Source organism: Seriola dumerili, unplaced genomic scaffold (assembly GCF_002260705.1).
Source record: "Seriola dumerili isolate Sdu_G_001 unplaced genomic scaffold, Sdu_1.0 BDQW01000017.1, whole genome shotgun sequence".
Taxonomy (NCBI): Eukaryota; Metazoa; Chordata; class Actinopteri; order Carangiformes; family Carangidae; genus Seriola; species Seriola dumerili.
In genome coordinates this window covers 3,604,196-3,619,617 of record NW_019174272.1, presented here as the reverse complement: position 1 = coordinate 3,619,617, position 15,422 = coordinate 3,604,196, and the positions used below count along the sequence as shown (strand labels likewise).

At 40.4% G+C, this 15,422-nt stretch overlaps 1 protein-coding gene across 2 annotated transcripts; it reads left to right on the top strand.

The window, feature by feature from the left end:
• The first annotated feature begins 129 nt into the window (after nucleotides 1-129).
• Nucleotides 130-15,420, top strand: ttc37 (tetratricopeptide repeat domain 37). 2 transcript variants are annotated; one of them, XM_022751527.1, is made up of 41 exons: nucleotides 130-187; nucleotides 519-619; nucleotides 791-934; nucleotides 1,155-1,246; nucleotides 1,421-1,496; nucleotides 1,591-1,737; nucleotides 2,035-2,127; nucleotides 2,234-2,342; nucleotides 2,518-2,658; nucleotides 2,818-2,916; nucleotides 3,048-3,172; nucleotides 3,412-3,498; nucleotides 3,690-3,793; nucleotides 3,924-4,050; nucleotides 4,294-4,473; nucleotides 4,634-4,758; nucleotides 4,854-5,104; nucleotides 5,222-5,324; nucleotides 5,463-5,645; nucleotides 5,829-5,976; nucleotides 6,057-6,135; nucleotides 6,842-6,903; nucleotides 6,991-7,047; nucleotides 7,139-7,207; nucleotides 7,606-7,680; nucleotides 7,920-8,061; nucleotides 8,162-8,255; nucleotides 8,356-8,433; nucleotides 8,534-8,658; nucleotides 8,802-8,925; nucleotides 9,528-9,752; nucleotides 9,943-10,015; nucleotides 10,166-10,219; nucleotides 10,465-10,576; nucleotides 10,830-10,958; nucleotides 11,057-11,181; nucleotides 11,319-11,483; nucleotides 12,561-12,713; nucleotides 13,366-13,496; nucleotides 13,946-14,075; nucleotides 14,296-15,420. In XM_022751527.1, exons 2-41 carry the CDS (start codon nucleotides 530-532, stop codon nucleotides 14,374-14,376), a joined length of 4,707 nt encoding a protein of 1,568 aa, XP_022607248.1. In that variant the 5' UTR covers nucleotides 130-187; nucleotides 519-529; the 3' UTR covers nucleotides 14,377-15,420. The 2 variants fall into 2 exon arrangements, with proteins under 2 accessions (XP_022607248.1, XP_022607239.1); XM_022751518.1 differs by having other exon boundaries at nucleotides 137-234.
• The last annotated feature ends 2 nt before the right edge of the window (nucleotides 15,421-15,422 follow it).

Genomic DNA, 15,422 nt, shown 5'->3' with positions numbered 1-15,422 from the left:
CAAGTATATATATTTATTATCAGCCCGTCTTGCATCTGCACTCTTAGTTGGACCAAACTGCAAGTAATGTTATTTTGAAAATTCAGAGTAGGTGTGGGTACTTTTCTTTCACTTCCGTGTTACTGAACATGTGCAGAGCAAGCGGTCAACGTAAACAGTTTTGTTCACATCTCCAAAACCTATATAGGTAACAGCTAACGGAATCAACTGAATACATATTATATATGGATTGAGGTTTGAAACAAGCTCCTATTCAAAAGTACATAGTTTGTAGGTCCTGACAAGCTAACAGCTAATGCTAAATTGTATTTAGCTAGCTAACACTGCTAACAATACAAAGTAGCTACTTTAAGTTTGCCTTGTTAACTCAGCTGTCAACTGTTCAGTCTTGGTGTTAGAGTAAATGAGCCCATGTAGTTTGCAAGTTCATCTGCTATAAGGCTAACAGCTGTGTTATTATTTTGGACTCAGCGTGACGTGACAGTATTTCTCTTAGTATGTCTCTTTGTCATACTTAGATAATCACAAGATGTCTGGTAAAGAAGTGAAAGCAGCACTGAAAAGTGCCAGAGAGGCCATTAAAAACAAAGAATTCAAAGAGGCTCTGAAAAGCTGCAAGGTAAAGTATCTCATATACTGAGGAATGTCAGGTATTAACATGAGATATTGTTATTATATTATTGCTGTCTAGATGCATCTGTTCCAAGGAATATGGCTACTGAATGAGGCAATACATCTCTTGCGTAGAGATGTTGTATAGTTGACTTTTCTCTCTTTAATGTGGTTTTAGGCTGTTTTAAAACTTGAAAAGAACAACTATAATGCATGGGTATTCATCGGCTTGGCAGCCAGTGAACTCGACCAACCAGATCAGTCACAGTCAGCCTACAAAAAGGCAGTGGAGCTGGAGCCTGAGCAGCTACTGGCATGGCAGGTAAGATGTTAAAGTGTAGTGGTAACTGCTTACACTACTCCTTAGATGTCTTACACCTAGAACACTTAATTTACTGATAATGTCTTATCAGTTGAGCTTGCCCAGTGGTTCACTCCTTTTAAAAATGTTTCCATCCTGAATGACGAGGTTGCATTTTCATTTTATACTTGCCTCTATGTGTCTAAATATGAACCATGTTAATAATGTGTTTGTGTTTTAGGGCTTAGCCAATCTTTATGAAAAGACCGATCAGTGGGATTTCAAAGTTGAGCTACCTAATGTTTATCAGAAGCTTGTTGAGCTGTATGCCAGGTGAGATATGAAAACATTTTTATTAGTACACGTTTCTTAAAACTTTATCAAAAATTATGATGACTTCAGTAGTATATGCTTGTGCTCATTAGGTTTAAATAACATTTTGTAATTTTGACTAGTTTTGCATATTTTTGTGATGTTACTGATTTTCATTATGTTCTCCATTCACAGCTCAGACAAAAAGAAATGTTATGAGGTGATCACAAAGCTGTCAGATATCTATCAGTCTGACAAAGAGTACTTAAAGGTATGTAATTATAAAAACATGTTGTCAGGACTAATGAAAAATTTGTATTTTGTGTTATTTTCATACATTTTTATGCATTTGTATGTGCGGACAGTTGGCAAAGGTGTGGCTGCAGCTCATTCAGCTGAGGGAGGAAGACGCTGCGGACAAGAAAGAGTTACTACAGCTATGGCAAAAGATGACCCAGCTCATCTCAGAGTGCCTTCATGAGGAAGAGCAGGACAATGAAACTCAACAGCATGTAAGATTTCCCAAATGTGCACTTAAATTCTGCAACATGTTGTATCACCCATCATGTATAAACACTTTGCAACACATAAGAGTCCATATCCTTCAATTTACAAGCCCCAAAATGTTACAATCAGAACAGCAGCCGGAATGCTTCACCTTGTGGAACTCTCCAAACTCCAAAATCCAAAATCTCCAAACTCCACGTTCTCCCACACTGACAAAAATAAAAAATCATATTTTGCTTAATGCTGTTTTTAGTGCACACATCTGCCCTTTGGTAACTGTTTTGTTTGTTCATGGTCATCAGTTAATCACAGCATTTGAGAACACCTTGGTTCTCATGGCACCAGGAGAGAAACACGAGAAGATCTCAGCTGACTATGTTAAATGTCTTTCTAAAGTAAGTGTACCTTCTCTTACATATGTATCACCAACCATCACAGAAATATAATGACAATAGTGTTCATATTCATCAAAATATGCCACTTCATCTGCTCTTTCTTTAGCTGCCCCAAGAAGAAGCCAAAATGAAAGCGGCATGTGAGTCCATGCTGTCCCACTACCCCAAACAAAGTTATCCTCTTGAGGTCCTTTGTTCTCATTACCTCAAAACAGGTAAGAGTATGTATGTACTATGATTTTAAATTTTATGAACAAGACAAGTACAAGAACAAGTTTTTTTATAATAAAATGCCACTCTTAAGTATTGAGGATAATCATTGGCCTTTACAGAATGTATGTTTGTATATGGTGGAGGCAATCTTAAGACATGTTATATTTCCATTTTAAGGTATCCTGAATGAGGATACAATCAGCAGTTTCTCCCGGCTCCTGGATCTGGCCCCTAACTGTGGGTTAGGTCACTTAGGTCTGGGCACCAAAGCACTTCAGGAGGGAAGATATAAAGATGCCATTAAGGACCTTTCACATGGCAAGTTTGCACAATAACAAAGAATGAATTCTGTTCTTTGTGCAAGAGGCACCTGAACACTTTATAGTGAGACATACACTTCATGACCATCACTGTGATTTAGAAAGACAGTGGTAGTGGATGGTAACTGCCTATGATCTGTCTCCTCTGTTTTATTAGGGCTGAAGAAAATGGGCTGCAGTACAGGATGGTACAGTCTGGCTGAGGCTCAGTTTAAAGTGCACAGATACTCAGACAGTGCTACATCATGCTCACAAGGTATGTTTAGTCTGCTATATATCACTATAGCCAACTAGACAACCTAACAATCTCTGATCCTGCTAATCAGACTTCATAAGTCGTAAAGAAAAACAGAAGGATTACTAAACTTTGGTGTCTGGTTCTATTAGGTCTGATGATGTGTGTTTCTGGAGACAAGGAGCTGAGGGTCAAACTGCTCAGGCTGACCCTAGAGACTTTAGTCAGAATTGGAGGAGAGAAGGCTGCAGACCAGGCTTTGGAGACCTTTTCACAGGTAATGTGATTAACTAATACATTTTGTTTAGCATGTTGTTTGTAATAATTGTTTTGAATTTGAATTTTCTTTTTACATAACTGGGTAAAAAATTCAACTGTTAAAAGTATTTTATTTGTTCTGGGTTAGATATATATTGTATATATTTCATAGTCGTAACCATGGATATACATGTGGATGTAGCACTACAGAACATGAAAGGAAATGTCATTTCTACGTTTGTTCTTAATTTTTTTCAGATTCCAGATGCAGAAAAAGACCCTGTTCTAGTAGCCCTTAAAGGACGTGCATACCTTAACAAAGGACAGATTGATCAAGCACTTAAGGTTGAAAACCTTTGACCTATGAAAATGACACATTTATTTCATATACAATACAATGACACAGTATTATAGCAAATAATCAATTCAAAACATATCCGACTTATGATATGATCATCTCACCCCATAGATAAATATGTTTCTTGTATTAGATCAAAGATGGTACAAATTAAAATAAACTATTCTATCTTCCATAGGTGTCATCAGAGCTAGTGGCTTCCAACCCAAACCTGGCTCAGGGTTTAGCACTGAGAGGACTGGTACACCTGGCTGAAGGCCAGCAGCAGCTGGCAGAGCAGAGGTAAAAAGTAGCTCTATTTATGTGCATGTTTTCCATCTGTGGCACTCCACTGTCTTAAACTTAGGTAAAACAGTCCATTTGTATATTACAAATTGATACAGTTCTCCACTTCTTTTCTTCCATTGTGTAGTCTCCTAAACGCAGCTACCCAGAGCCCAAACTGTGCAGAGTATTACTTTTTGCTGGGACAACTCTACTGGGACATGGGAGAGGAGACCCGTAAAGACCGCAGCAAAGCCCATACACACTTGCTGAAGGTTTGTATGATTATTGAAAAGTTTTGGTTGTTAGGGAGAATTATATTTGTCCATTTTAGGTAAATAAAAACTTTGGCTCATTTTATATCTAAAATGCTGATGATTAAAGATTAAAGATTAGTGTCAAAGGATTTAACTTTCCCACAAATAAACTTTAAGAAATGTCACTGTCTTTTTCCATTGCCAGATGTCAAATGTAGTTGAATAGCATCCTAATTTGAAAGCTTCATTTGTCCATTTCAGGCTGCAAAATTAGATCCACACCTTGGCTGTGTATTCCGCTACCTTGGGCATTATTACCGGGAGGTTGCAAATGATCGTGGCCGTGCACGAGGCTGCTATAAAAAGGCCTTTGAGTTGGACAATGAGGATGCTGAGTCCGGAACTGCCTCAGTGGATCTTAGTATGGAGCAGGGGGATATGGTGAGTTGCCTGAGTGGTTCAGAGTTGTCAAGTGTGTTGTTGGCACTTTGTCATCATATGTCCTTACAGGAGCCTTTCTATTTTCTTGACCCTGCCCATGCTCCCCCTTTCCCTGTTTTCCCTTTTTTTTAACCCCTCTCCTGTTCCTCAAATGCTATAGGACACCGCCTTAGCAACACTTGAGTCTGTGATAGAGAAAGCCACTCCAGGCTCAGCTAAATGGGCTTGGATGAGACGAGGCCTCTACTACCTGAAGGCTGGAGAGAATCAACTGGCCATAGCTGAGTAAGAATTTCAAATTTGAAACAATTAAGTCTGTTGCCTTGGTTTAGATGTTTTAAGTGTATGAGCATTATTGACCCTTCAGTTTATGTTTATAGTCTACAGGCAGCTCTGAGAGCAGACCCGGAGGACTGGGTGTGTTGGGAGTGTTTAGGTGAGGCCTACCTAAACCGCCGAAGCTTCACAGCTGCTCTGAAGGCCTTTGGTAAGGCCCATCAACTTCAGCCCTCCTCCATCTACAGTGTTTACCAGGCTGCTGCAATCAAACAGACCCTGGGCAAGTTCAAAGAGGCAGTTGCAGAGTACTTGCAGATCACTGCACAGCAGGACTATGTTCCTGCTCTCAAAGGTAGGTGTTTGTAAAAATGCATTTCATTTGTTATAATGTTATGCTTTTTATTACATATCTCTGGTGAGTCATCTGTCTAAACCTAGGCGTTTAATTAGACTATGGTCTGTTGTTCAGGTCTTGGAGAGTGCCAGCTGTCTCTGGCAAAAAGTTTAATGGAGGACTGCAGAGATGGAGGAGCCATTGATCTCATTCAGCAAGCCATACAGAACCTCTTCAGGTAATGCTTAGACAATTATCCAACTTACAAACCTTAATATGAAATAGTGCTTTGTCTTCGTTACATGGCAGTATCACACAGACACTGTAATATCTCCGATTTCATCCATCTACCCTTTCACATTTCTGTGCTCTTCAGAGCTGTGGAGCTGCGTCCTGACCTGTCCTGCTTGTGGAAGCTGCTGGGAGATGCATGCACCGCAGTCAGCACTGTGTCACCAAACAGAGCACAGGTTCTAGTGCCTGCACTGCTGGCTGGTTTAGACCCAAACTCACAGAGCCACATGCTGAACCAGGTCCAGATGCTCAAAGTCGGCGAGGGGTATGTCCACCAACGGGCATATGTTTTCCAAGCTGCCTGTACCATCATTACTCTGTGAAAAGTTGACATTGAATAGCTTTAATGGCATAATGGGTTATTTGTTGCCCTTGGGCACAATGTCTGACGTGTTGGGCAATCATAGAATCTGAATACTGGACAGTAAGTGCATGTTTTTGTCTGCAGGTGCTATGCTCATGCTTTAAAGCTGATGTCTGAGGCCCCCAGCCTTTGGTATGACCTAGGACTCAACTATTACCACCAGTCCAGCCTACCCTGCCCTACAGAAGCAGACCAGAACTCCCAATCTCTTGTCCTTGAGAAGGCTCAGCAGGTAATTAATTGGATCCTGCACAACAGTTTTGAATTGTTTGCTCCCAGAGGTGATCTTCTAAGAGTTTTTTCTCTTCTCAGTGTTTGAAAAAGGCCATCATGATGGACAGTGGGAACCACAGCTACTGGAATGCCCTTGGAGTGATTTCCATGAACAAAGGTAACAATATGCATCCTCATTTTAGTCAATAATAGTGGTCTGCTCCATCTGGTGGAGAAATTGATGGACTTTTCAATGTGTACTTAACCTCCAAATATTTCATTACTCAAGAAAAAATGCTCTATCAAGTGCCTTATTGACTGTGTCCCATAACTAGATTAATTTATTCTGTGTAGGACTGTTGCTGTAAAATGAGTTTGAATCGATAAAGAAAAAGATTTTAAAATGAAAATGTTACTAGAGTGTTTTCAGAGCAAAAGCCCTTACGTTTTGTCTTATTCCCTTTGCTCTGCCCTTAGAAATTAAAGTACACAAGCCCGCTGTTATAATACAAAGAACTACAGTTTGTTGAAAGCTCTATCTTTTATTGCATCACACCAATGTTTCAGAATTTATTCTGTCTGAAAAGCTGTAGTTATTCAGTCATAGCCCCAGCTGATTAACAAACGTCTCTAGCATTTTGAATTAGACCTAGTATTTGGGAAAAGTCACAGGTCGGTATAATTAAAACTGAATTGAATACGTTGGAAATATCAAAATTGTTTTAGCATTAGCTTCAGTGATAAATAAATGGGAAGACAAAAATGCATAGTAATTATGTATGTATATATGGCTTTTTGCTCATATTAATACAACTACTTTTGATTGATTTGTCTCAGAGGAACTAACAAAGTTCAATCTTGTCACTTTCCTTCTGTCACATCAGGTCTTGAGAACTATGCTCTGGCTCAACATTGCTTCATCAAGTCCATACAAGTTGAGCCAAGTGTATGTACAGCACATTTGAGCTGGTGATGAATAGCATTATCAGAAAACTTTGAGGTTTTTACTGAACTTTATAATATTTCATTACAGAATGTTGTTGCCTGGACAAACCTTGGTACCCTGTATTTGAAGAAGGACAATATAGAGGTGTGTTTAATCAATTTCCTTGTATATTCTTCTTGTTTTTATCCTAGCTGGCTGACATTTTCAATGTTAAAATCTGGTCTTATTGTCTTAGCTTGCACACGAGGCCTTCAAGATTGCCCAGTCCTTGGAGCCACTGTATGTGAACTGCTGGATCGGACAGGTACTGAGCCCCACCCTACCTTATCTTATAAAGACGTCAGGAAACAATATTTTAAAGGTCACTTTAATACCACCATGTCGAAATAATGGCCATTTGGCAGTAATTCACTGTGGCCAAGGGCTTCTTTATCGCATGCACATATAGTAGGTCCCATAAATGATTACACACATGACATAACATCAGCTAAAATCTGATAGTATGGCTACAAGTTTTCTGCAGTGGTAAGGAATATGAAAGACATATATACTTGATGAGGGGCCATACAAGATTTCATTAGAATGAAAGTAATAGCATGTCAGTGTGCTAGTATCCATGAGACTTAATTTAAGAATTTCTGTCTTTGACCTCTTTGTCTCTATGTGTCTAAATTACATTTTTATTCCTTTCCTTCCTACCAGGCTCTGATAGCAGAGAGAGTGGGAAGCTATGACACCATGGATCTTTTCAGACACACCACTGAACTCAATACTCACGTGCGTGACCTCCCAAAACAACTGCGGTTGCTATTGTAATACCCACTCATTAGCTGGAAAAAAGCAGTTTAATATTGGCTTCAACTCTCTGTCATTCTGCTAAATGTTCACTTATAAGTCTTTTGATACTGTGATGAAACAGAAACTAGATTTTTTTCCCCCCTTACTTTGTCAGACTGTGTTTCCTGCTGTTCTCTTGCTCCTCATCCTCATTTCTGTCACTCATCCTTCCCCAACAGATGGAGGGAGTGAAAGGTTATGCCTACTGGGTATGTTCCACCCTGCTGGATAAGAGCAACAGAGACTCTGAACTGTATCGCTACAACATAGTCCAAATGAATGCCATCTCTGCTGCTCAGGTGGCACTCAGCAAGTACACCGGTACAGAATCTATTTATGTGTTGATGGTCATGTAGGATCCACGGATCCCTTGGTTATATTTGGGTGATGTGTTAGATCAAGTTTCTTTTGCATCCATCAGAGAGGATCCAGTCGGACGCTGATGCCTTCATTATGCTGGGCTACCTGAATGAGCATCTGCAGCTGAAGAGGCAGGCCTTACAGGCTTACCAAAGGTGTCTGTCTGAATTATACTGACTGGCTCTATATGTTCACAGATGAGGCAAATATTTGTTTTCTAATTCGCTTTTTACAATCTTAATTCTCTTTTCTCAGAGCTGTTGAACTGTTGCAATCCATGTCCTCAACAGAAGAACTGACTTTTGCTCTGGGCAGCTATGGCCGTGCTTTGTGGTAACAACCAGCTGTCTCTTTATCATTTATTGAACTTTCTTTTACAATACTTAAATTCCTCAAAATCCATTTTTTGTATGTCCCATTGTGTGTTTTGCAGCACCGCGGGCCAGTGGGAGGAGGCAGTGCATGTCTATAATTCTACTCCACTGCAGGAGCTCAGTGATCTGGCTGGGCTGGCTCTGGCCTACTGCAGGGCAGGACTCATCCCAGAGAGCATTTGTGGTGAGGACTTCGAGACACACTGAAATCAGAGATTGTATATGTCTTTTCATGTCAAAGTGACTGTGAATGAACTGTTGTGTGTGTGTGTGTGTGTGTGTGTGTGTGTGTGTGTGTGTGTGTGAACTGTTGTGTGTGAACTGTAGCCTATGAACGTGCCTTGGCTGTGGCTTCCACTGAGAAGGAAAAAGCTTACATCTTGACAGCTCTGGCCCTGCTGCAGCATCGGCAGGGCAGCCTAGACTCAGCCAAGAGTCTGCTGTTTAAGTGGTGAGTCCATTGTTGTCTGAACTGTACCAGTGGTTTTGTATGTTTTTGTCCTTGTCCACTGACTAAAACTTCTGGATATCAGTTGATTGATGAATGTGTTTTCTTTACCAGTCTCCATTTTCTGTTCATGCCAGTATAGAGATAGATAATCCACCCTTAAATAATTGTATTGTATTTCATTGTAATTCTTTTGAGAGCAGGGTCAAATCAAATTTTTCAATTTTTCAAGCTATGACGGCATTTCCGTGTCAGTCAGGGACTTTTCAGGTGCTTGTGGCCAAACAATGTTGCTTTCACAAGTTATAATGCAAAAATACCAAATTTGAAAGACAAGAAAAAGGAAAACAAAAAAAGATTTATGTAAAAGGATTGTGAAGTGTAAATATGATAGTTTCCTGCATTTAAAAGAATGATGATTGACAGCAAACTGTCAAATCTTTAATGCTGGAGCTTACTCAGACCATTTGATTGAGCCGAGGAAAATCTTGGCACAAAAATTGTTGTCGACTGCATTATCACATGATGACAATGTGTGATCATTCTTGTGCTATACTTACTTGCAAGCTTAAAAGTATTTCTGTGTTTACTTTGTGTCTCCACAGCTCAATGTTAAAGGAGCCAATCCCTGAGTCTCTGCTATGTTTATGTGCCCTGGGGTTGGTCCACAGTGATGCTACACTAGCTGCTGCTGCCCTGACTGAGCTGCTGAAGCAAGGTTCAGCCTCTGGGAGTGTTGTAGAGCAGCGATGTTTACTTACCTGCACCTTGTTGGCCCTGCAGGGTAACTACAGTGCGGTGCAAAGAGAGGCTTCCAGAGCTGTGCACAGGTAAGCTGCTTATTTGAATTGTTAAGACCACCCTACTGATGTGCTGTACCCTAATGCATGCACTCCCTGTTTATTTTAAACATCACAACCACTGATAAGTACCTTGAAGAATTTTCAACAGGCGCAGCAGTTCCCTGTACAGTGTAGCAACATATACATTTATATATAAGTTTCTCTGTCTGATTTACAGCAATCCTGGAAACCCGTCTCTGTGGGCCCTGCTGTCCAGAGTGGTACCACAGTACTACCCCAGGAAGGCAAATGTAAGCCTGTATACACACATCCCAAGCACAAACACAGGAAATCTAGTATACTCACACACATTTAACTAAGCAGCTTCATCCACTGTTGCTGTAGTGCTGCTGAACAGTTCCAGTGGTTTTGTTCATGGTTTTGTCTGCTGTGTATTCCAGGGTGGAGCAATGGCCGGCCATGTAGCCTGTCTCTCCAGTATGACGCAAGGAAAGGTAAAAGTCTGACTGTATCATTTTGTTTAAATGGAGCAGTGTTTTGATATCTGTTGTGTGGTCTGTCTCTTTGTATTGCATTCTTCTACCTCACAGCCATTCATTCAATCCCATATTCCTAAACTATATCATGTTTAATCTATTGTGTACATTTGATATTTTTTAACACCTGAAAAGCAATTTTTTCCTTTAGTATTCTTGCCACAGTGTTTGTATATTAAACTGAGGAACTTGTGTCCCTGCAGAGGGCGTTGTTGTACAGTGGAGTGAACCAGCTGGCTAGTGGAAGACACTCTGGAGAGGACAGTCACAGGAATGCACTGAAGACCATGCAGAGAGCTGTGCTGCTCTGTCCTGGTAGACATACATATAAATACACACACACATAAACAACGAACCTCACATACAAACACACTGAAAAGGTAGATGTCTTGTGAAATGAACCAGTCTTACAGAAGTCATGAAAAACTCAATGTCTAGAAACTGATTTCTGTAAATTCTCTAATATAGGGGCGTTCTAGTGAAGTATTATGCATGTAACTCCACTGTGAGAACCACTCTTCCATATGATGGTGTCCCTGATAGTCTCCGCTCCTCTCTATACTTTCAGATGATCCAGCAGCATGGGCGGGATTAATGGGTGCCTGCCACACAGAAAACACATCCTGTTATCTTTCTGGTTCTGCCCCTTGCAGACAAGGACTGGAGAAAATCCTCATGGCAGTGGTTTCTGAGAAAGGTGTGTCTGTGTGTGTGTGTGTGTGTGTGTGTGTGTGTGTGTGTGTGTGTGTGTGTGTGTGTGAGAGAGAGACATTGACGTCTCTTTCTTTTTCCCAGTGCGTAATGTGGAGGAAATAGAGCGCCCTCTAGCCCAGACTTTAGAAGGCTGGGTACTGCAACAGGCAGTGACTGGTCTCGTGCTGGCTGGACATCTGGAGCAGGCGGAAGCCCTCTGCTCACAGGTTCGATATGAACACGCACACATCCTTATTATTTTCTGATTTACTTTATTCTAGAAATTGTAATATCTGTTTGAGGCTGATGTGAGTCCTCTTCCTTTCACTCTTGTGTTTCTCACGCAATGTCTGCTTTGTCCCAGGTGCTGAATGTTTCTCCAGAACACCCAGCAGTGATGCTGTCACTGAGACAAGTGCAGTGTCAGCGCCTCCTTCTGGCCAAAGGTGGTACTGTCCTCCCAGACTCAGTGCTGGAGCAGCTCAACAAAACAGTGATGATGAACCCCACAAACCTAGGGGCATGGCTTGTAAGTGGACGCTCATTCATTTCATACCACTCATTTAATATACTACGATTGCACTTTGTATTGAAGTGAAATACTAATGAGCTGTTACTTTTTAATTTCAAGCACCATTTGTTTAGTGTTACCAACAGTGTCATGCCTAATTGTTCACACAGACATAAACAGGTAGCAAAAACAACCAACATTTCAACCAGACTTGAATGTATTGGTTGTGTCAGTCTTGAATTGTCACTTGTTGAGGTCATGTTGTATTGAAATGATCTGACTTTTTTTTCTTCGCACCACAAACAAGCAGTTTTTCCTTGCTTCCACTGAAATAGCAGCCTAACAAAGACCCTTTCTGGTCCTTGCTCGAGGCCTTATACTGCAGCACAAACACCAAATGATTGCTATCAGCTGGGAGGAAGCAACAAAGAAGTCATGCTCTCTATTTTAGGCTTTGAACATATCGCAGATTGTAGCCATGGTTAATGACCACAAATATTACAGCGTAAATGTGGAGTCATGTATCAGTATCAGGTTGTCATAGTCAGAGCTGTATATAAATAAAATAAATGTTAAAATGCAGGAAATACTTTTATGTAATGATAGAAAATAAATACTCTTGCTATTTTTGTAAGTTGTTTTATCTGTGGATAAATTAATTAAGCTTCACAGTTCAGTTGCTGCAAATAATAAAGTAGACATTTGGCTTCTTTCTTGATATTATAAAAATATTTCATTGAGAAGTGATTGTATCTATTTACTTGCTTTAGATATTTGCATTTTTGTGCCAGTAGTTTCATATTTTCTTCAACTTTAAACAAGAGCCAGTTGATTATTTCTTAGTGATTATCAGATCAAAGCTTAGGAATGATCTCTGAAAAATTATTGTATAACTTTAATCTCTCTTTCTTCCCTCTCTTCTTTTAACATTTCCTTATCTCATATTGCCTATATATATATATATTGCCTCTTCTATGCCCCTCTTGCCTCACCTCTCACCCTCCCTCTCCCACCCATTCTTCTGTCAATCTGCCATCCTCACCTCTACTCCCATTCATCCCTGCTCATCCTGTCGCCCTCCTCTCCTTCGTTCAGTGGCTGGCTGAGGTGTATCGTAGCCAGGGTCTGCTGGTCCAGGCAGTCATGGCTTACAGGCAGAGTCTGCAGCTTGCCTCACAGCTCGGCCTGCACAGCAGCCAGGTTTCCAGCCTGCTGCGACTAGCCCTGCTTGCTCTAGTACCCTGTATGGTGAGTTCTTTCATAGGATATAACAAGAATCTACATCTAGTTAAAATTGTCACAGGAGTTTTAGCAAGGACTTGTAGTGTTTTAGAATTATAACAGGCAGATTTACATATTACTACACACACACACACACACACACACACACACACACACACACACACACACACACACACACACACACACACACACACACACAGACAACACACACACACACACACACACACACACACACAGAGGCAGAGGCAGCTCCTGTCTACATTCCTGTCATGTGGGCAGAAATCAGGTGGGGAAATATCCAGCAGAATTATGGGATCAGCAGCCATGGCCAAATGGAAATACAAATGAGCTACTTTTGTAATTTAACTGGAGGGAAGGTGGTTGTTAGTCGTCTGCTCACTTGACAGAGAATCCTACCATAGTTTCCTACCATAATTAAACAATTATTTTTTATTTGACATTTTGCTAACTCTGTAAATATCATCTAGTTTTTTTGACAGTCACTGCTCCTCTGAAAGCAGTTACTGACACAGAGCAGGCAGGTGCTGTGCACACTGTTAGCAAACTGTACAGTTAAGGTTTAGTACATGAATCAAACTTTTATTTAGGCTTCTCTTAGCTAGTTTTATTCTTAACCATGTGTGATCTGACCTCTCAGGCAGGTGTCCCAGGAAATGACTGGAAGGACCTGGTACTAGAGGCCACAACTGAGGTTTTGAAGCTGGGCTCCTCCCCTATGGCCCAACTCTTCCAGGCCCTGCTCCAGTATGTGACCAAGATGGCAGCTAGGTCAGTGCTTCTCACAGTGTTGTTTATCCTGCTGCAGGTAATATACAAATGCTTGTGCAAGCTGCAGGTGCATCTGTGCTGCTATGTGTCGATATGCAAATGATTTTTTACCACTATGCCTCCATCTGTCTTTTCAAGATGTTAGTACTTTTGGAAACGCAAAGCAAAGTTTTCCTGTCCTGACATAATAGCCTTCTGTCACTACCTCACAAACCTGCCAGGACACTTAATTAGAGTGCTACATCGATCAGAGACTGAAGCGAATGCGTAGGCCAATCATGAATTGGCTAAATTCCTAGAGAGATCTTGCAGGAACTCCTCTGTGCCAAGCATAATCACAAGACTAGTTTTATTTTATTATATATATTAGAAAAATCTGATGAAAAATAAACAGTTATGGACATGAACGTGTTATATCTTTTGCCTATTTCTGAGCATGTCTTCTGCAGGGAAACAAGGCGTTTGTTGGAGAGGCTGGTGTATGTTTCCTCTCAAGACTTCCCAGTGACAGTGGTGCAGGTGGCCAGCTGGTACCTCCTCAGACACTTGCATGCCAAAAATGACCAGGAGCTGATCACTGTGAGTACACAGCTGCCTCATACCTACACTGGCACCAGATGACTGAAATATTTTGTGGTATGTAATCATTTCAAATGCCTGTTTCCAACCATAACTTCTGGGGAAACGGCAACAGCACGTAATTATCAAACGTGAAACTGGTCATAATTAATGTCCTTACATGTGCATTGAGTGTTTACTTTCAATGCAACTTGAACATATTTTCTCATCTTTTTTTTAGGTCCTTTTGCAACATGCCAAAATGAAGCGAGATAAAAGACTGCTGGAGTTTGATTCACTGCTTGCCTCTTCTTCATCCTGAATTGCAATCTACAAATGCCTCACAATGGAATCATGGAGCTTAATGGATTTATCCACAGGTTGAAGTGATCACCAGTTCAGCTTTTCTAGGTCTCATCATATCAAACTGGACTCTATGGGTCTGATATTATAAATGTGAAATTTATTGGCTTTACATGATTCTTTGGTTTTACATTATCCAATAATAAGAAAATCAATTCAGTAAATCAAATTCATGAGTGCTATAACATATTATTTCAAAATGTATTCAGACAAAGTAACCATTATCAACATTTAGGCTGAAATAAAAGCATTTTGCTCAATATGTAAAGATAGTCTCATCTTGATTGCATGTAATCTTAATGCATGCTGATCTGTCAATGGAGTATAAATTAGAGCACTATCAACAATAAATACCTTTAGAAAAGAACTTTGTAAGCAATCTAAAGTGATCCTCAATTCATGTTCAGCAGAAACTATTGGCATATTACACCAATCACAATTGTTCATTTGTGGAAGAAAAAGGAGAAAGTTTGGTTATACCCTGAGTTAAGTTTCTGCTCTGGTTAAACCTGCAGTGCAGAACTTTTGTCTCCCCCTTTGGCAGTGAGAGTAGTTAGACAAACACTGTTGTTCAAGCCAAACTCCTCGCTGCCTATCTCTTTCTTTGTTAGACTGTAATCCTTTTTCTAACTGCAGAGTTTCTTTTTTATCTGGAGCATCAGAAACTTTATTTGGACCCTTCCTCGGTTTTTCTGCCACACTCCTAGTTGCATTAGCCTATTCTGCCTCTGTTGTCGCTATGATTACTCCCTTCTTGAACTCTGGCAAAGCAATCATTGCTGGTTCATGAAAAACACATCACTACCGGTTCACCAGACACCAGATTTATGACTCTGGTATGCAGTGAAATTTATTTACCTGAAAATAGATTTCCCTGCTGTTGATAGGCTTAATTAGCATAGTGTGAGCTCTTTTGAATGTAACAGATGTTCATTTACGTGTAAACTCCCGCACTGCAGCTTTAACCTTTGCTTTAGTTTTCCCTCAACTGTGTCTGGTCATTTG

Bases quoted from the DNA above. Each gene is read 5' to 3' on its own strand.
- ttc37 (XM_022751527.1), top strand. From the start codon at position 530: ATGTCTGGTAAAGAAGTGAAAGCAGCACTGAAAAGTGCCAGAGAGGCC. The intron at 2,917-3,047 runs GTATGTTTAGTC...TGGTTCTATTAG, and splicing joins TGCTACATCATGCTCACAAG to GTCTGATGATGTGTGTTTCT. The intron at 11,484-12,560 runs GTAAGTGGACGC...TCCTTCGTTCAG, and splicing joins CAAACCTAGGGGCATGGCTT to TGGCTGGCTGAGGTGTATCG.